Source organism: Diabrotica virgifera, chromosome 8 (assembly GCF_917563875.1).
Source record: "Diabrotica virgifera virgifera chromosome 8, PGI_DIABVI_V3a".
NCBI lineage: Eukaryota > Metazoa > Arthropoda > Insecta > Coleoptera > Chrysomelidae > Diabrotica > Diabrotica virgifera.
Genome location: NC_065450.1, coordinates 224,383,587 through 224,406,020, shown reverse-complemented (window position 1 = coordinate 224,406,020; position 22,434 = coordinate 224,383,587). Strand labels below are relative to the sequence as shown.

Sequence of the window (22,434 nt, the reverse complement as noted above, 5' to 3'; positions counted from 1 at the left end):
TGTTAATTGATTAACTAGTCTCATAATTGTAATCAATTATGTTTTCAGCAACCCAAACAAAGTTGACATTGACAGTTGGTGACAGTAATTAAATATTTGATAATAATCATTGTTGATTAGCGTTCGAGCAACCGGCCCTAAAACATTCTGTAATAGAAATTATGGAAGAAAATGCGGAGGAAAAGGTTGTAAGAACAAAAAAACATTTTTTAATGAAAGTTTTATTACAAAAAGGGCGCGTTGACAGTCAAAATAAAAATACTTTTTAAAACTACTTTTTACTATTTTTTGGACTGGCACAATCTGTGATCGTTTCGCAGATGAAGTACATTTCTACTAAACAGTTAATGTCGTTCCAAGTGAAGCCACTAGGCTGAGCCCAATGTCGGGCTTCAACGCAGTGCTCAGTGTTATTTTGGGAGTTTTTCCCGCTGGGTTCCCCGGGGTACCAATTCGAGTATACCATATTTTGTCCAGTGGATAGCCAGACCCACTGGCCGTCTCCGACCTGGTTTGAAGCTGATGTCCAGTAGTGGCCGTATCCTAAACCTGAAAAAAGGCATTCTAAATGGTGATAGGTACTAAACTTGCGTGCATAGAAATCCGTCCACTTAATTTGGTTATTTTTGATGTCTCGTATTTCCTAAACCTGTTGGCCGATTTAAGTGATTTTTGAAGTTATACTTCTTTAGGCGCGATTGAGAGTAAAATTTCGTAATTCTGCACGCATGCGCACACAGACAGTATTTACTTAGTTGCAATGAATTGTTCAGAATTAAAAAACGGCTCCGAACTCTGGAGAGGAAACAGATAAGAGGTTGAGCATTGGACTAGAGATCGAGAGGTTGCGGGTTCAAATCCCGGACGATTCACGTTTTTTTTTTAATTTTTGGTAGTTTTAATAAAAAATTTTTGAAAGTGGTAGGCAAGAAAGTTAGTTTAATATTTAAATAAAATGCAAATATACACCGTTAGGTTTATTTATTTCGTTGAAATTATTGTATAATAGAAGTATAACTTCTTACGTGCGTACAAAGTGCACACACATTCTTTTTTTTTAATATGTTATAGCCTGATTCTTTATCAATACCGCTGTAATAATATTGTTGCCAAACGGGTAAATTTTCATTATATACCGGGTGTATGAATCAAACTATGATTTTTCTCAAAGTTCGCCTCACCCTGTGGAATATTCTAGCATTTATAAAATACCAAAATACTGAAATTAAAACCCAACTATAGCTTCAGGTTTTCTTAACATTCTGTTTTTTGATTCCTTCGCGTATGTTGGATAATAAAAAAGTTAGGTACCTTAACAACTAGACATGTTCTTAATCAATACAGGGTGTTTCTAAATAAGTGAGACAAACTTTATGGGGTAATTCTGCATGAAAAAATACTGACAGTTTGCTTTATAAACTATGTCCGCAAATGTTTCGTTTCCGAGATACTGGATGTTGAATTTTTTCTTACAAACTGACGATTTATTTATTGCTTTAAGGTACGAGTACACTTTAGAAGACCAAAAAAAAGCATTTTTTCAAGATTTTTTTTCTCAGAATCTTTATTAAAAATGAACATAAAACTTTTTACATATTAATATCTAACTTTTAGAGAATACAAAAAACATATCTTTTTTCATTTATGCACTTACACTAATATTGTAGAGGGCGCCAAAGTGGAGGCATCGAAAAAAAGGAGTTCCGATGGCGGACAGTTAATCTCAGGATTGGAATCTCTCAAACAAAAAAATCGTAGGGTATTTGAAAAAGGAAGGTTTCTTACGTGACAATTTACCACCTTTAGGAAAAATTCCGCAAAAACAAGATTTTACGGAAATTTTAAAAAATTTTGTGAAAAAATCGCCCGTTTTTCTTCAGTTTTTCATGGTTAAAAAATATTTATTTTGTATTTTTTGGTTAAATTGTGGTAAATTGTCACGTAAGGAACCTTCCTTTTTCAAATGCAGTACGATTTTTTTGTTTCAGATATCCCAATCCTGAGATTAACTGTCCGCCATCATTTTTCGAAGCCTCGACTTTTGCGCCCTCTACAATATTAGTGTACGTGCATAAATGAAAAAAGATATATTTTTTGTACTCTCTAAGAGTTAGATATTAATGTGTAAAAAGTTTTATGTTCAATTTTAATAACGGTTCTCAGAAAAAATTCTTGAAAGAAATAATTATTTTTGGTCTTCTAAAGTGTACTAGTACCTTAAAACCGGTTGAGATATGTAAATGAAATTTGGTCGGTTTTAAGACGTAGTTATTGCACATTTTTTGACATACAATTAAGAATTTAATATTCACTATTGGGGCGCATACGGGTAAAATGACCTATCATATTACCCGTATGCACGCTAATGGCGAATACAAAATTCTTAATTATATGTAAAAAAATCCGCAATTACTATCTCTTAAAACCTACCAAATTTCATTTGCAAATCTCAACTGGTTTTAGAGTAATAAATAAATCGTCAGTTTGTAAGAAAACAGACATACGTTTAAAAAGCAAACTGTCATTATTTTTCATGCAGAATTACCCTTAAAGTTTGTCGCACTTATTTCGAAACACACTGCATTAATGAAAAACATGACTAGTTGTTAAAGTACCTAACTTTTTTATTATCTAATATAAGCGAATGAATCAAAAAACACAATGTTAAGAAAGCCTTAGGCTACAGTTGGGTTTTAATTTCAGTATTTTATAAATGCTAGAATATTCCGCAGAGTGATGCGAACTTTGAGAAAAAAACACAGTTTAATTCATACACTCGGTATATAATGAAAATTTACCTGTTTAGCAACAATATTATTACAGCGGTATTGATAAAGAATCAGGCTATAACATATTAAAAAAATCACTTAAATCGGCCAAAAGATTTAGAAAATACGAGACATAAAAAATTACCAAATTTTTAAGTGGGCGGATTTCTATGCATGCAAGTTTAGATGGTGATATCATAATGTATATTATTAATATTACAATGCCAATAGTATGGTAAATGACAAAAACGAAATAAGAATGGAGTTCCTAAGGAGAAGTTGCAGAGTACTTATATGAAGAGATCGAATAAATAACATAGAATTTAAGAAAAGGATAAGAATGAATTCAGATATACAGGGTGTCCCGAAAAGAATGGTCATAAATTATACCACACATTCTGGGGTCAAAAATAGTTCGATTGAACCTATCTTACCTTAGTACAAATGTGCTCATAAAAAAGTTAGTTTTTTGAAGTAACAAAATGAAAATCGATTTTTTTCAATATATCGAAAAATATTAGAGATTTTTTTATTGAAAATGGACATGTGGCATTCTTCTGGCAGAAATAGCTTAAAACAAAATTATAGTAAAATTTGTCCACCCCATAAAAATTTTATGGGGGTTTTGTTCCCTTAAACCCACCAAACTTTTGTGTACGTTCCAAATAATTCATTATTGTGGTACCATTAGTTAGACACAACGTTTCTAAAACTTTTTGTCTCTTATTATTTTTTCGATAAACCAGTTTTTATCGAGATGCGGCTTGTTTTTTAATATGTTTACATAAAAGTTTTATGGGGGTTTTGTTCCTTTAAACCTCCCAAATGTTTGTGTACGTTCCAATTAAACCATTATTGTGGTACCATTAGTTAAACAAAGTGTTTTTAAAACTTTTTTGCTTCTTAGCTTTTTTTGATAAGTCACCTTTTATCGAGATGTGGCTTATTTTTCAAAATATACCTAAAAATGTAAATTATAAATAAATCAGATTATTAACAGGTCTCTATAATCGTACTTAACCATATACAAATATGTGATGGATTCGACAAATATTCAAAATATCTCGATAAACACTGGCTTATCGAAAAAGTAATAAGAGGCAAAAAAGTTTTAAAAATATTGTGTTTAACTAATGGTGCCACAATAATAATTTAATTGGAACGTACACAAAAGTTTGGGGGGGTTTAAGGGAACAAAACCCCCAAAAAATTTTTATAGGGTACACAAATTTCACTTTATTTTTTTTTAAGATGGTACTGCTATAAGAATGCCACATGTCCATTTTCAATAAAAAATCTCTAAGAGTTTTCGATATATGAAAAAAAATCGATTTTCATTTTGTAACTTCAAAGGACTGTAACTTTTTTGTGTGCACTATTGTATATAGGTAAGTGAGGTTCAATCAACCTATTTTTGATCCCAGAATCTGTGGTATAATTTATGACCAATCTTTTCGGGACACCCTGTATAATAGACTACATAGAACAGAAGAGAATAACTTGGTACGGACATGTCAGAAGAGCAGACAAAACACGTGGGGTAAACAGAATAACAGAGTGAAGCCTGATAGGAAGCAGGAAAAGGGGCAGACTCTGAGAATCTTTCAGAGATGAAGTGGACGAAGCAGTGGAAACAAGAAATCTGTAGTTTGTGACCTCCTGATCCTTCGTTCAGATCTCTTTTTAGTGACTACTATATCCAAATGGGTTGATTGAGCATTTTTGGAAAATAAGTTGGTTCGATGGACCCAAGTGACATGGTATCTTCGTTAGTTATTAAATATTTAAAAATAAAATAAAAATTTTATTTTTAATTTAGTTGCAATGCGAAGGCAAAACAATCTTACTTTTCAATTAGAATACGGAGCGCAGTCCAGTCCCTTGAATCGCGATTTTCGGCTCTTATTGGAGCCTCATCGGAAAGAACGTAGGCTTGTTCTCCATATCCCAACTGATCCGTACTGAGAGGTTTTCCCACCCATTGCAACTGAAGTGAAAATATTAGGTGACTAGCGTCATCTGGCAATTAAAAGATGAAGTTTTCGATCCTAATAGCATTATTAATAATATTTAGAAAATATTAAAATATTACTAAAATATTTTTTTTAAATCGAAAACTTATTGGTCCATTTCCTTGGTAGCACCTCCAAGGCTTCTAAAATTTGCAAGCCAAATGGATGCTGAAGCGAAGAAGACAAGAGATGTTTAATTGCCAGATGACGTTAGTCACCTAATGTTTTCACTTCAGTTGCAATGGGTGGGAAAACCTCTCAGTACGGATCAATTGGGATATGGAGAACAAGCCTACGTTCTTTCCGATGAGGCTCCAATAAGAGCCGAAAATAGCGATTCAAGGGACTGGACTGCGCTCCGTATTCTAATTGAAAAGTAAGATTGTTTTGCCTTCGCATTGCAACTGAATTAAAAATAAAATTTTTATTTTATTTTTATATTGGTCTTTACTCCTTCGAGTAACTAGGTCCATTTTCTGTTGGAATTTACCAGCTGAACAGACGGGGTCGTGAATTGTAAGTTTTTTGAATTCCCTCTTGTCTTCTTCGCTTCAGCATCCATTTGGCTTGCAAATTTTAGAAGCCTTGGAGGTGTTACCAAGGAAATGGACCAATAAGTTTTCGATTTAAAAATCTTTTAGTAATATTTTAATATTTTCTAAATATTATTAATAATGCTATTAGGATCGAAAACTTCATCTATTAAATATTTATTTAATATTCTATCGTTTTTGTTTGTAGCTCTATTGTTCCAGTTAGAGGATCTGACGTTTAAGTCTCTTATTATTATGGCCTGTTCTTCTATGTTCAGGAACGCATCCAGGTCATCGTCGTTTAAGGATGTGTTGGCCTTACACATGCTGAACTGATCTTTATGTTACCTTGTGCCATCTGGACTTTTATTGTTGTTGCTTCCATAATATTTAGTGCTGGCGTCTGTTGTATCAAGCTCAGAAAGCTGGAATATTTCGGACATGTAATGAGAGGTCCTAAATATAGGCAGCTGCTAAATATTATGCAAGGAAAAATAGCAGGCAAACGCAGTCCAGGACGAAGAAGAACCTCATGGTTGAAAAACTTGCGAGATTGGTATTGTGTTGATACAAGTGTACGGGATTTATATTAGCATCCAAAAATAAGAGTAATCCATATCGATTTAATTTTTAAAAGTGTCAAACAAATATTATTTACATGTATTGTTTACATTACGTAAATGGGTGACATTGCTTCTGCAATGTAGGCCACTTGTTTTGAAAACAACGGAGTCAGCAATTATGTACTATTAGTAGTTTACGGTGGGAACGTAAAATCCTTCGAATGATATATGGCCCTTGCAGAGACAGCGTGACAAACGAAAGGAGGCGCAGATACAATAACGAGAAATCTATTCGGAAAAGAAAATATAAAGGCCAATAGACTCGGATGTGCAGGGCATGTGATACGTAGTAACGATAATCGCCTTATAAACAATGTGTTCTGGGAAAGGCCAGATGGAAGAAGGTCTGTAGGGTCACCTAGAAAAAGGTGGAAAGATACAGTCAAAGAAGATCTAGAGAAAATGGGAGTGCGACAATGAGAATTAGTGGCACAGGTCCGACAAACATGGAAGGCAATAGTAAACGCGGCAAAGACTCACGAAGAGTTGTAGCGCCATTGATGATGATGAGTAATTCACGGTCACATTCAAGTATGAAATCATAACAAACAATTGGGATTTATTTATAGATACGTAGAAAGTAAAGAAAGGGATTATTCATTATTCAGAAACCGACGTGGTTAGAGTAGAGACATTATCCATCCCGACACCAACTAGTTACTGTCGTACATAGTGTTATAAATAATTATATTTCGGTAATTGGTGGTTCAACTAAATCAACCCCATCATCGGGGTAACAACAGCGAATAAAATTAAGATAGCTATGATGGTAACCAACGTTCTGAAAGAACATGGTACACGAAGAAGAAGAAGAAGTCTCTTGTATTGTATAAAGTAGGTCTTTTCTCACTGGGATAGCAGTTCTTCCTGAGTTTGCACTGTGTTTGTTCCTGTAGTTGTCGTATCCCGGAAACTCGATATTAATTGTATGTGTTAGTTTAGTTTCTTGTAATTCTCCGATATCCATTTTATATCTATTTATTAGTTCGTCTAGAACGTTTGTAGTTGTTCTTATGCCGCTTGAGTTCCAGGAGTCTCTCTTTAGGTGTATAAGTTTGGGTGAGTATCAGGTATATTGGTGACACACCCTCGAAACCTAGAAAACGACATATTGCATAACGGTGCTATAGTGCCTTCTACGGACTAGTCCATTTTTTTTTTAATTTTTTTCCCAAAAATTGCCCTAGAAAACAACCCGCTTGGTTCAAGACCCCCGGAAGTCCACCTAAAAGATGGAGGGATAGTTATCAATCTACCTCCCAGGAAATGAACCAGAAGCAGTTTCAGAATTAAACAGATCGAAATATCTCCAAGAAGTAAAAGAAGAAGAAGAAGAAGATTTAAAAGAACTTATCATAGAAAATATTTGAAATGTATATCTTACCATTCTCATTAATAAATTTTCCAATTCTGTCGTTTTCTTGTTGACTATTGATACTTAACAAATGCATTCCTTGTTGTCGACAGAACTGTAACGCCTTGTAGAAATTAGCCTAGAAATAAAGACATTTTATTACTTTTGTAATTTTATAAAACAGCAATTATACAGGGAGAGTTTCAAAAAGATCAGAACCTGGGGATATACCCGGAGAATTGCTTAAGTACGGAACGAACAAATTGTAGAAACATCTTCGGCAACTATTTCAAAAATGCATAAACACCAGCGAAATCTCTATGAAATGGAAGACATCATACCTCAGTATTATACGTAAAAAGGGTAATAATAATAATAGACCAGTAAGAATCTGCGAAAAAACGTCTTTTTTTGGATGTGAGAGGTGGCATTCGAATTTTTGCAGATAAAGTTAGGTGACACCTTCAGTAATAATAATTGACTTATGCTCCTTCTCAAATATGCCCGGAACATTAATAAAAAAATTAAAATATTTAAAAATTTCGAAAAACATCGATTTTTTTCTGCTTTCTTTGCTTATAACTTTAAAAGTTTCGTTTTGGAACAAAGTCGTAGAGAAATGAAATAAAGATAATTGAATTTTGTATGATATACGACTGGTAAAAAATGTCTTAAGGTATTACCTTTTCTGCAATATAGCAATCAATACAAAATAAGGGGGCAAACTAAGTCTGTTGTTATTCAATATTTTTTAACCTCTTTGGTGGCACTTAGAACCTTAGTAATTCGCTTAGGAAATTTTTTTAACATACTTAAATCGTGTACCAAATTTCATTAAAATCGACCTAATAAATTTTGCATAATAATTTGCAATCTAAATGTTTTTAAAAAAGTTCAAATTTTTTAAAATCTTTCTGAACAAAAAGTAGACCATTTAGAAGTTGGCTAATTTTTTTACATATAAAGAGGTGCTCTACCTATCTAATACACTTTACAGAATTAAAATCGGATTATTTAAGGGTCCCCAGCAATGTTTTAAATTTATAAACAATTTTTTGACTTATAAACAAATAGCTTTGTTTAATAACAAAAAAATTAATTTTTAGCAATGCAAATAATTAAAACCGGTATAATTTGACTTAAACTTTCAAATGCTGTCAGCAGAATTGCTATTTTATTTTTTTAATCAAACGTTATTCGCGTTCAAAAATTGTTTCTCGATTTTTTGAAAATTCCACCGCGTTTATCTCGAAAACTATGCATCCTACGAAAAAACTTGTAAGAACATTTTTTGCTTAGAATTACCCTAGAAAAAAAAAAAATATTTTATTTTGCGAAAAATCGATTTTATGTAATTCCTCAAGTTCTTTGTTTATAACAATCTTATCGACATCCGGATCAAGTGTTACCGAAAAAATTCGTGTTCTACGGGTCAAAATACATAAAAAATCTTAGGTAAGTCCATCTAAATAAAGGAGCCCGTAGCACTCCCTCCTGGCCACAGCACTAATTTGTTTATAAGCCAAAAAATTGTTTATAACTTTAAAACATTGCTGAGGCTGCTTAAATAATACGATTTCAATTCTGTAAAGTACATTAGATAGGTGGAGTACTTCTTTATATGTAAAAAAAATTGGCAAATCTTTGTATGTTCTAGTTTTTGTTGTGCAAGATTTTAAAAAATTTTAATTTTTTTAAAAAAGTTTAGATTGCAAAATTATTATGCAAAATCTAGTAAGTCAATTTTAATGAAATTTGGTGTACGGTTTTAGCACATTACAATTTTTTAAGAGAATTAGGAAGGTTCCAAGTGTAACCTAAGTGATGGAAAATCATTGAATAAGGACAGGCTTGTTTTGCCCCCTTATTTTATATTTATTGCTATTTTGAAGCAAGGGTGATAAATTAAGACATTTTTAACCAATTGCATCTAATAGAAAATTTAATTATCTTTGTTTTATTCCCATAGGACTTTGTTCTAAAATGAATAGTTTTTAAGTTATAAGCAAAAAAAGTAGAAAAAAAACGTAATTTTTTGAAATTTTTAAATATTTTATTTTTTTTATTAATGTTCCGTGCATATTTGAGAAGGAGCATAAATCAATTATTATTAACGAAGTTATCACCTAACTTTATCCGAAAAAATCTGAATGTCACCTCTCACATCCACCTAAAAGCAGATCCTTACTGGTCTATAATAATAATTGTGAAAATTACCGAGGAATAGCTGTAACCGGATCTATGAGTCGAATATATGGAAAGTTTTTAAAGAATCGAATCGAATCGAGAGAGAATACTTAGATTCTGAATCTTAGATTCTGTAGAAGAACAAGCAGGATTTCATACGGGTCGATCCACTATTGACTACCATATTCTCCTTAACCCAAATAATAGAAAAAAAGATGGCACGGAAATAAGAAATTCATATGTTGTTCGTCGACATACGGAAAGCCTACGATAGCGTTCCACTGAAGAAGCTGCGGCAATCGATGGAAAGCACGAATATTAATAAAGAACTAATAAAAGCCGTCAAAGTTGTATACAATCAACCCATCACAAAAATAAAAACAGGGACACAAATAACAACAGAATTTAAACCATCAAAAAGATTAAAGCAAGGATATTGCCTGTCACCCACTTTATTAAAAATATGCGTCGAAAGTGCTTTAAAAAGATGGAAACAAAAATGTAGAACAATGGTGATACCATTCATCAACACTATGGTATATACGCTCAACTTTGCAGATGATAAAGTAATAATGACTCAAGATTATGACGATTTAAACTATGTACAGTCGGAAAAATGAAAGAATACCCATGAACGAACATATAAAACACGCTGTATTTTCATGTAACAATAATTATTACATGTACTTGCGCTAACCAATTTTTTGTATGACACGGTTACAGGAAAATACAGCGTGTTTTATATGTTCGTTCATGGGTATTCTTTCATTTTTCCTACTGTATATGGCATGAAAATTAATTGAAAGTATGATAGGTACCTATAATAGTCCAGAGAAATAAGATTTTTCTCGTGACACATCCCCCTCCAGGCCGAAACCAAATTTTTTGAGTAGTATGGACATCTATATTAATAACCTATAGTTTCCTGCAGCCGATTTTGATGATATACATAGTTATAAACAAATAAAGATCAAAAAACGGTAATGTTTCGCTTTTTTCGTCTATTACTAAAAAGTGAAGCATTCTAAACAAATTTGGGAATAAGAAACTCATAAATCATATAAAAAACTTCAATATGGCGTTCGCTGAATATGTTTATCCTTATTTGTTGCTTAGAAAATTGCAAAATAAATCATAAATTTTGAGATTTTATAAATGTTCATAACTTATGTAAAAATTAAGTTAGAACCTTTTTATTAAACGGAATGCTGAGACTTCTTGTGCTTAAATTACATTTTAAATTTCAAAGCAATTGGTCTAATAGTTTAAAAGTTATTTAATTTGTATATCCCAAATTCATTTTTTTGCACCACTATAAGTCAGAAAATTATGACGTTACAGTAATACTTCGGACAGTTTATGAAAGAACATTTATACTATTAACTTAATTTAAAAAAAATTACAAAAAGTAATTTTAAACAGTGTAAAATTATTTTGCAAAACATGTCGATTTTTTGCTTATTTTGCAATATTTAGAATTAATTGATGGATTCGACCGTTACTTGATGGAAGTTCATTTTATCTAACAATAAAAAACTGAAAACGTTTGTTTTCTATACTTCCACAAAATTTATTATATCTAAGTGACTACAGCTGTTTCGGCGGAGTGCCTTTCTCAAGTAATATAGTTTACAATGTGTTTGCCTTTTTAATCTTCAACTGAAGAGGTTGAGGAGTGGGGAGCTGTTTGTCTCGAGTTGGTCATTCAGAATTATATCTGTATTTTTCAGTTTATTAATTTCCATAGATTCTAAAAAAGATAGCTTAAGGCCTTTATTTTGAATATGTAGAATTTTAAACTCTTCATTGAAAGAATGATTATGATCTAGAAGGTGAAGTGCGTATGTAGAAGTGTCTGTTTTTCTATTGTTGAATGCCCTTTTGTGTTCTGCTATCCGTTTGTCAAAAGTTCTGCCAGTTTGACCGATGTACGTTTTCAGACAGTCACCACAAGTTAGTTTGTACACACCACTCTGTAGTTGCTTTCTCTTTCGGCTTTTATTGTTCTTAATATATTTGCTTAAGTTGTTGTTAGTTCTGAAAGCTGGTGTTATTCCTTTCTTTTTTATGTATCTGGCTATTGTTGTTGTTATCTTGCCAGTATATGTGAGAGAGCAGAAGGTACTGGGTTCTTTCTGTGGTGGTGGATACACTAATTTCAGGGCTTTCTTATGGAGTTTTTGGTTTAAAATTTTGTTAACTGTTTGTTCGTTATAGCCGTTGTTTACTGCTATTTGTTTAATGATGTTTAGTTCTATTTCGAAGTTATTTTTTGTCATGGGAATTTCTGTCAGTCTATGTATCATGCTATGGTAGGCTGCTAATTTGTGTTGTGTAGGATGGGATGATGAATTGTGTATAGTTGTGTCAGTATTCACAATTCATCATCCCATCCTACACAACACAAATTAGCAGCCTACCATAGCATGATACATAGACTGACAGAAATTCCCATGACAAAAAATAACTTCGAAATAGAACTAAACATCATTAAACAAATAGCAGTAAACAACGGCTATAACGAACAAACAGTTAACAAAATTTTAAACCAAAAACTCCATAAGAAAGCCCTGAAATTAGTGTATCCACCACCACAGAAAGAACCCAGTACCTTCTGCTCTCTCACATATACTGGCAAGATAACAACAACAATAGCCAGATACATAAAAAAGAAAGGAATAACACCAGCTTTCAGAACTAACAACAACTTAAGCAAATATATTAAGAACAATAAAAGCCGAAAGAGAAAGCAACTACAGAGTGGTGTGTACAAACTAACTTGTGGTGACTGTCCGAAAACGTACATCGGTCAAACTGGCAGAACTTTTGACAAACGGATAGCAGAACACAAAAGGGCATTCAACAATAGAAAAACAGACACTTCTACATACGCACTTCACCTTCTAGATCATAATCATTCTTTCAATGAAGAGTTTAAAATTCTACATATTCAAAATAAAGGCCTTAAGCTATCTTTTTTAGAATCTATGGAAATTAATAAACTGAAAAATACAGATATAATTCTGAATGACCAACTCGAGACAAACAGCTCCCCACTCCTCAACCTCTTCAGTTGAAGATTAAAAAGGCAAACACATTGTAAACTATATTACTTGAGAAAGGCACTCCGCCGAAACAGCTGTAGTCACTTAGATATAATAAATTTTGTGGAAGTATAGAAAACAAACGTTTTCAGTTTTTTATTGTTAGATATTTAGAATTATTTTTTGTCATTTTTTTTAATTAAATTAATAGTGTAAATCTTTTTCTTTCATAAACTATCCAAAGTATTACTGTAACTTTATCATTTTCTGACTTACAGTGTTGCAAAAAAAATTAATTTGGGATAAACAAATTAAATAACTTTTAAACTATTTGGCCGATTGCTTTGAAATTTAGGGTATGATTTAAGCACCAGAGGTCTCAGCATTCCGTGTAATAAGAAGGTTCTAAGTTAATTTTTACATAAGTTATGAATATTTATAAAAACTCAAAATTTATGATTTATTTTGCAATTTTCTAAGCAACCAATAAGGATAGACATATTCAGTGAAGGCCATATTGAAGTTTTTTTTATACGATTTATGAGTTTCTTACTCTCAAATTTGCTTAAAATGCTTAACTTTTTGGTAATAGACGAAAAAGAGTTATTATTATAGATGTCCGTACTACTCAAAAAATTTGGTTTCGGCCTGGAGGGGGTTGTGTCACCAACAGGATATTTTTCTTCCTTATTTCTCTGAACTAATATGGGGTCTAGAAGTAAATACATATAAAGAAAACCGAATACTTGTACGGAGGAGAACAAAAAGATCTCATATTAGACGACAACACCACGATAAAGCATAAAGCACTGCTATGACTACAAATATCGAGGTATTAATATTTCGCACGATATAACATTAGAGAAAGCCATAAGAGAAAGAAATACGTCAGGTAGTGAAGCCATCACAATGTTGAACAGCATTTTATGGGACCACGGCCAATCTATCAGCAAAGAAAATAAAAAGAGGATATATGAGACTATAGTGAAAAGTATCACTCTATACAGCTGTGAGGTATGGCCACTGGAAGAAAGAACACTGGCAACGCTGAGAGTAACGAAAATGGATTTTTGGAGAAGAGCAGCAGGAAGAACTAGAAGAGAAATGATTACCAACATAGGCGTAACCAGGGGATGTTTTTGTGGGTTATAACCCCCTCTTTTAATGTAGGTTTGAGCTCTATACGCTTAACACCATTATTATTCCATACCCCCCAGAGACCTTCAAGTAGACGTGACCCCCCCTCCTTAGGATTATCCTGGTTACACCTCTGATTACCAACGAACGCATTGGAGAAATAATGGGAATCAAACGAACAATCACGGATGACTTATCAACAGAACAACTTATCTGGTTCGGACATATACAAAGAATGGATGAATAACGAATACCAAAGGAAATACTAAAATGGAAACTAGAAGGAAAGAGAAAACGAAGTAAACCGAGAAAAAGTTGGAGCGAAGGAATAAACAAAGAGCTGAGGGAAAGAAACATGGAAGAGGACCTACGAAACATGGAAGTCGGAAAATGACAGAGAACGTTATAAACCGACATCTAGTAGTAGAGTTTCAAAAGATAAGAGTTTCAGAACCTTCTTATGATACATATTTACCAGTAATTATGATATATTCAGTGGAACTCCTTTCTTATTTCCTCGGATAAATGCACTGTATATGTTGGTATATTATTTAAGTCACCTAGAAGGATTTTAAATGAAAAAAGATATACAACGTCATCCATAAATTCCACATGGGCAATATAAAACTTAGCCACACGTAAAGTTTAAGGCAAAAAACGGTATATTCCTCGTCAATCAATAGTGACCTTTTCTTTTCATTAAGTCGATGCATTTCAAGAGACCGTAAGGCGAAATTACGTATTTTGGAGTAAAAACAAAGGGCAGAAGCTTTGGCAAAGCTTCAATATTGAAGTAAATTGTAGAGATTGCTGTTGGGGCAAGATAGAAAGCTTTCTCTTGTAGGAAAAAAGTTATATTTCTGAGATTACAATTGGAATACGTACAAAGACCGTAAAAATCTCTATATAGCAGGGACAATTAACAATTTGATTCATTAGGCATAAGGGAGCTGAGATGGCCTGAATCGAGAATATGTGACCCGGATGAAGGCACACTGTACTATTTTTTGAGAGATTGAAGAAAACACAAAACTGTTATGTCACTAATTTAAAACTTATTTTATATTTTAGTCCGCAAGGTCGAGGGGAGGAGGGACTTCTTGTTGCCCCGTTCCTCCAACACATCGTCGATAAAGATCAAATGTAATTTTTCCAAATTTTAACTTTCTACTTCTAGATGCTAACGATTGAATGATCTAATCTTAGAACTATAATGAACATACAAAAATAATTCTGGGTCATTAACAAAAATATATTAATAAATTAAGGTTTTCCGTGTCATCACCGAATTCCATTAAAATTTGTATTTATAGGAAAGTGCAATTAGAACGAAAACATGCATTGTTTCGGAAAAATTCAAACAAGCTTATATTTTTCTAAAACTTTTTTTGTTAGTTTATATATTATGTACATTTTAAAGTAAAAAGTTCTACTCGCAGATTTTGCCGCTAATTGTTTATTAATTGTTTAAAAAATAACAATAATTGTTTTGTATAAATAATTTTAAAAATAACGTTTAATTCATTATTTTACTTTGATCAAATATGTTTCTATTTTGTTTTTGATTATGCTGAATCGGAATATATCATTGCAATTTAAAAATTCTTATACAGAAGCTCTTATACAGTATTTCTGTATAGAGGAAAGGCACCAGATTTGAGACACTTTTTTTGAAAAACAAATATAAAACAGAATATTCAAAAGTTTTTAAAACATTTATTTAGAAAACTTAAATTTAATGTTTCTACAACAAAACAAAAAATAAATAAGGCGAATAAGACATATATTTTTACAAAAAAAAATACATTTAATTTTTTTGCGACATTTAATATTAAAAATAAAAGGTCGCCTAATTTGAGATAGCCAGGTATCCAAATTTGAGACAGGTACCCCAATTTGAGATACTATTCAAAAAAGCCCTTTCCTTCACAGAAAAGGCAAATAAATGTGTTGGACTTTATTTCTCCACAGTATTCATGTGCCCACCTGCCACATTCGTAACACTTTGCCCATCGTTCTCCATATTTATGGTCGGAAAATTTTCCGGTGCAAAATAGACATTCCGCGTTGTTTTCTCCAGTTTCGTCGGACGATGAATCAGCTAATGGAAAGTCTTCGCTGCTATCTGAACTTGAACTCGAAGAAACTTTCCGTTTACTTCTTGATGTTTTGCCTTTTGATGTAGAAGGTTGACCTACGTCTTGGTTGACCTACTGCTCCAGTGGGAGCTCCTAGTATCAACTCTGTTTTCATATTTTTTCTAGGGAAGATCAAAAATGGTTGTACGAAAACTCCTGCAGCATTCATACATGTAATAACAGTAATCAGCTTGCTCCTTTCTGCTGAAGTAAGTGACGAAACCTGCTTCTTCCCTCTCATAGAAATGACTTTGCTATGTTTGTGCTGAACAATTGTAATACCTGTTTCGTCTACATTGAATATACGTTGTGCAGGGTTAGTAAGCTTAAGATATTCTGGTTCATACAGGTCAAAGAACTTGGATACATTTTCATGAGTAAATGATTTTACTCGAGCAGATGACGTTCCCTCAGGAGTACGTACTGAAAGCGTCGGATGCCTTTTCAGAAAGAGTCTCAACCATTTCTTTCCGGCTGATTTTTTGACTACGCTAAATGAATGTGGTATTAGTTTCGTATTGCAAGTTGAAATGCCAGTCGTTTTATATCACGCGCTCTTAGCCCAAAATAACGTTGCTCCATAGTTAGGGCATACTCAACCAACTCATTTTCTAATTCCAAAGGAAGAATAGGTCGGCGGCTAATTGATATCCCGACGAGTTATTCTGGAATCTTGTCTGATTTCACATATCGTTCTAAGCTACCTTTTGGTACTCCAAAAACTTTTGAGGCCTTCAAGTAGCCCATCTCTCTATTTCTTACTGTATTTACAGCCCGTATCATACGATTTGCATTTCATTTTTTATTTTTTGGCGGCATCTACAAACAAAAAAGTACATAAAAATAAAAATTTTACACGGGGTCCTAATTTGAGACACTCTCAAATTTGGAACCTACAGGTGTCTCAAATTATAATTTTTCCGTCAAAAAATAAAACGGATTTTTGTTGGTTATGTATGCCACACAATTACCGTTTAATTTGCATAAAATGTATTAACTAATATTAAACTCCAAAAAAAAAATGACTGGAGTAAATGTAATCGTCTTACCTTGATGTATTGTAAGTTTTTATAAATTCTGAAAAACTTTGTGTATGGTGTAAATCAAATTAACTTCGAAAAAACAACAACGGTCACTTCTAAGCGCCAACTAAAAGCAGATCTACTTCACAGAATGATCGTTTTCAATATTTTCACTAGATGTCAACCCATCGTACACAAATATACGACGGTGTCTCAAATTAGGCGCCTGTCTCAAATTTGGTGCCTTTCCTCTATATAAAAAAAAATATTCTTCATAAAATGCTCTGGACAGTCAAAAATCTAAAACTCAACCATCAGATATCAAATTTTATCAATTTTATACGAGTTATGTCAATAATATGAATTTCATTAAAGAGTAAAATACCTTTATATTCCATAATATCAAAAAAATGCTATTATGAAAAGTTGTTTGAAATTAAAAACTATGTTTAAATATACAATTACATCATTCTAAACGAAAAAAAAAAAATTCAATTTTTTCTCAAATTACGGATACTCATCATTATTTTATTACAATTATGAAAACTATTTTATTATCACTTTTACGAAAAAAAGTTATTATTCATAAAATGCTCTTCCTGGTCTAAAATCATAAGATACAACCATCAGATATCAAACCTTTTTAATTTTATACGAGGTATGTAAAAAATAAAGAACTTTTCGGGGAAAACTCATCAAAACTTTTTTAAAGTGTTTCTTCTTCTTTTGGTGGCTATTAGTTTCGAATATTGGCGATCATTCTGGCTATAATTAAAGTGTTTAGAAATTCGTTATTTTTGTTTTTTTTTTTTTAGTTTCTAATATCAAAAGTAAGCAAGTTACGCTCAAAATAAAGTTTGCTCCTTTTTTGGTAGAGAAAATCGTGAAAATCAACCCTTAATTAGAATCCCAAATGAAATTAATCATTATCGCTTTACATTGTATGTACTTTACCTTCGTATTGTTTATATGATAAGTTTCACCGGTTCAAAAAGCTTATTTTTAAAAAGGTTGTAGTTTAAAGGGCTTGAACGAGACACTAGTGACGAGTGTATGCAACTTTAATACAGCCATATCTTAATCAATTTGTGTCTTACAGTAAAATAAAAAAATTCAGAAAAGGAAAAAATAAATTTTTTTACTCCTCAAAAATTTTTCGTTTTCAACTTATTTTGAAAATGAGGCATTTTTATTTAAATTCCAAAAATAATTTTTCTAATTAAAAACCATTTTTTTCCAAAAATTAGCACTTTGAATCGATGAAACTTATTAATCCTATAAAATCAGTAACATAATACATAAGTAAGGTAAATTGTATAATGGTAACGATTAATTTCATTTGGGATGGTAATTAGGAGCCCACTTTCACGTTTTTTTTCCAAAAAAAAAGGGACTAACTTTAATTTTGAGCGTAACTTGCTTAGTTATAGAAACTTTTATATAAAAAAAAAAACAAAAATAAAGCTTTTTTTAAGTACTTAAAAAAGTTTTGATGAGTTTTCCCCGAAAAGTGACGAAATTTGACGGAACCTATTTTTTATGGGTAATAACTCTGCTTCTACTGAGTATACACACTCCATACACACACCAGTTTCTTTTCATTTTTTATGACCTACATTTTTGGTCAGAATATTTTTCCAATAAAATACTTATCTACTTTTTGATTTACCTATTAGCAAAAAAACGTCTAGAACGTGTTTTTTTGTTGATCACAAAGATGAACATGAGCACATGAACATTTTCATTAGCAAATAACTCAAAAATTATTGACTAGTGAAAAATCTCTATGGAGCAAAAGTGTCTTAAAATGAGTCAGTTTATCTATTTGCCAAAAGAACGTATGTTTTTTCACCCTCGAGAAGAAGTGGCTTACAACCCCCAAGTAAGTAGGACCTAAATCCAAATTTTCCAATCAATAACTAGTGTAATGTGTAGTGTGTGTTTTGAATAAATGTCTTGTTACTTAGCAAAGTCGACGTTATAGTCTTTGCAAAAAGACGCTAATTGTATCCGAACTTCTGAGGTGCCTCCGGTGAGTAGGTACCGTTACCACAAGGATAGAAACTATGTTCATTTGTTAATTTTTAATAAATGAAAAATTCTCCACCCAGGTGAGATTCGAACTCACGACCTTAGGTCCAAAGGTAGCCGCTCTTATAGGCCTGGATCCTGCGTACCTAGAGATTTAACACATCGGAAAAAAACGGGAAAAATTGGGAAAAACACGTTTTTTTCCGTTTTTTTCCAAACCATTGGAAAAATTGGAAAAAATGGGAAAATTTAAATCTTTTTTAATTGAGACTTGAAACGTGAAAAAATACCAATTTTAAAGTCTGTTAAATATACAGCGTGTCTACTTGAGTTGGAAACATATGGGAAACTTTTTTATTATTAATTTTACGAAAAAAAGTTATTCTTTATAAAAAGTTCTGCATGCCCCAAAACCTAAGATTCAATTATCAGATATCAAATTTTGTCAATATTATACGAGGTATGTCAAAAAATATGAACTTCGTTCAAGAGTAAAGTACCTTTATTTCTCTCAATATCGAAAATTCTTATTATGAAAAGTTGTTTGGAAATAAAAACCAAGCTCAAATATGTAATTACATGCTTCTAATTGGAAAAAAATATTTTCCAAATTTTTCTCAAATTTATTACTAACTTCGTTTTTATTCATTACACATACGATAACTCTTTTATTATTACTTTTACGAAAAAAAGGTATTCTTTATAAAAATCTCTGTATGTCCTAAGACCGAAGATTCAACCAACAGATATGACATTTTATTAATTTTATACGAGTTATGTCAAAAAATATGAATTTCACTCAAGAGTAAAGTACCTTTATTTTTTACAATATTGAAAACGGTTATTAAAAAAGTTGTTTAGAATTAAAAACTATGTGTCAATATGCAATTACATCCTTCTAATTGAAATACTGTGAAATATAAAGGTGCTATAATATTGAGCGAATTTCATATTTTTTGACACACCTCGTATAAAATTAATAAAAGTTGATATATCATGGTTGTGTCTTAGATTTTAGACCATGCAAAGTTTTTTATGAAGAATAACTTTTTTTCGTAAAATGAATAATAAACGAGTTATGATATTTGTAATAATTAAAAACGATGTTGGGTATCCATAAATTTGAGAAAAATATTTTTTTTTCAATAAGAAGCATGTAATTGCTTATTTCATCTTAGTTTTTAATTCCAAACAACTTTTTATCATAAGAATTTTCGATATTGAGAGAAATAAAGGTACTTTACCCTTAGCCGAAATTCATATTTTTTGACATACCTCGTATAATATTGAGAAAATTTGATATCTGATAATTGAATCTTAGGTTTTGGGGCATGCAGAACTTTTTATAAAGAATAACTTTTTTTCGTAAAATTAATAATAAAAAAGTTTCCCATATGTTTCCAACTCAAGTAGACACGCTGTATAGGTATGTTTTGTAAAAATAAATGCAGGAACATACTTTAATAATATCTATTAATATTTAAGATATAACTACAAACATGTATATAGGGTTAAAAATTATAATATTATTGAAAGTATCAAAACCGAAACTTCAAAGATAGAAAGCACAATATTTAACCAGATGCGCTAAATGGTTTTCATCTGAGTCTGAATCTGAATCTTCAGACCAAGCATCTGATTCAGACTCGATCCCCGCTTCATCATCCTGGACGGATAAAACATGATTTTTATCTCTTTTTCGTTTATAACCAAATTTAAATGATAACTTCTGAATTTTAGCCTGTGATTGTATTTCTTTTGCTTGTATGTATGAGGCCGTGTAAAGACTAGTTTCTAAAGAGGCGGAAGATGGAGGTCCATTTAAAATTCGGGAGCCAATTGGCATGTGGCTGGGATGTAAACAAACCTTCTCACCATATAATGGGATGAGCATTATTCGCAGTATATCATAAAGAATTTCGACTAAAAATCCAGTTTTTGTTCTAAATCGGGTTAGATTTGCCACCACCTTCCCTACATTTAGAATTTTCAGAAAGTCGAGCCATTTCAGAAAGTCTATAGCTTCCATTAGTTGGTCTTCATTCAATAATTATTATTCGCCTTTAAAGCGAGCATCAAGAAAATTTGCTGCAAAGTGAATCGGAATTAGAACAAAATTCGTAGCGTTCTTCAACATATTTTAGCAAGCTTTCGATAAGAGAACTAGTCTGGTTGGGCAATATTTTTAATATTGTGTCTTTTATATACTGAAAGACAAAAGGCACTTCTGATAATATAGATCTATGCGATTCTACTAAATTTATAGATTTTAATACGGGATGCAGAATATGTTTAGTATATTGTAACAAATTTCAATTTTTCCGAATTTTTCCTTTTTTTTTCTGTTTTTTTCCGGAAAAAACAGGTTTTTTTCCTGCACCCAATTTTTCCGGAAATTTTAAATCTCTCGTACCAAAAAAAATTATTAATAGCAAGCTAAAAATTTGTTAATAGCTTAACGGTGTCCAGTCGGACAAACTTTGATCTATGGGAACACTGGAACAGAGGAAGTTTTAATTGTGGAACGTGTCATCCTGACAAGTTTATGATTGTGATTGTGAAAAGTAGCAGGTTGTTTTTTGGTTTATTCAATAGAAAACTTTATATAATATATGTATGAAAAAATGTTTGTCCGATAAATATGTTAGTCATTTTAATAAGTCCGATACGTAGAACATGTCAAATGACAGGAATTATATTGATGATAAGTAGCAGTCTGATTTTTGCGTGAGAGTTTAATGAAAGGGTAACAAATCAATTGGAAGTTCTGTCCGACAAAATACATGGGACGTTTTCGTAGTCTGACGTTCCAAAATTTTAACCTGTTCCAGAATTAAAACTTCCCTTGTTCCAGTGTTCCCATACATCAAAGTTTGTCCGACTAATAGACACCGTTAGGCTATTAACAAATTTTCAGCTTGCTATTAACCAATTTTTTTTGGTACGCGAAATCCAGGCCTATTAATTTCAATTTTCTTGTGGGCTTATGGGTATAAATTTAATAAATAAATAAACTTTAATCTTACCTTAAAGACAGTATCTACGTAATAAGTTTTACCGGCAAAGTTAAACCAATTCGGAGTTTTTTTATTTGTATGAAGCACAGGAGAAACGAACTCACTGCCATTATTGCATTCTAGGCCACAGAAAAAAATGTTTAACACGAAAAGGAATACAAAAATCTTAACATACATTCTTGAAGTACAGTTTTGCAAACTTTAGAGGACAAACCACTGTTTTTGTTTGTTGTTTGTTCTTGTTTCCGCAAGAACTGATTCTTCTGCGAAGAAGAACCGCGGTTCTTCTGTTCAATGACGCCGGACTGGAATTTCCAAGTAAACCTGTTATTAATAATCCAAAACTTGATTTAAATGTTTATTTTTGGATTCCTTTAGAATCAAAATTAGCTTATTAGCAATATCTTAATCAATAATAACAAGATTTTGTTTGGGTTCCAGATAAAATACGCAATTATAAAAAATAATCGTGTAATAGGTATACCTAGCGTGTTTTTCAAGTTTTTGTAAGATTTACCAAAATATTTATACAGTGAGGGGCAAGATAATGGAATACATTCATTTTTTA

General features: G+C 31.9%; 1 protein-coding gene across 1 annotated transcript; it reads right to left on the bottom strand.

The window, feature by feature from the left end:
* Nucleotides 1-214: 214 nt before the first annotated feature.
* On the bottom strand, nucleotides 215-22,171 carry LOC114336835 (perlucin-like). The gene is made up of 3 exons (XM_050657535.1): nucleotides 21,876-22,171; nucleotides 7,321-7,429; nucleotides 215-549 (listed from the first exon to the last, which is right to left on the bottom strand). The coding sequence occupies exons 1-3, from the start codon at nucleotides 22,041-22,043 to the stop codon at nucleotides 272-274; spliced, it is 555 nt and encodes a 184-aa protein (XP_050513492.1). The 5' UTR covers nucleotides 22,044-22,171; the 3' UTR covers nucleotides 215-271.
* Between the last annotated feature and the right edge of the window lie 263 nt (nucleotides 22,172-22,434).

Coding starts and splice junctions, on each gene's coding strand:
- LOC114336835 (XM_050657535.1), bottom strand. CDS start 22,043: ATGTATGTTAAGATTTTTGTATTCCTTTTCGTGTTAAACATTTTTTTC. Junction 7,430..21,875: donor ACGTAGATACTGTCTTTAAG/GTAAGATTAAAG, acceptor CTTTATTTCTAG/GCTAATTTCTACAAGGCGTT. Junction 550..7,320: donor AAAATTTATTAATGAGAATG/GTAAGATATACA, acceptor GCCTTTTTTCAG/GTTTAGGATACGGCCACTAC.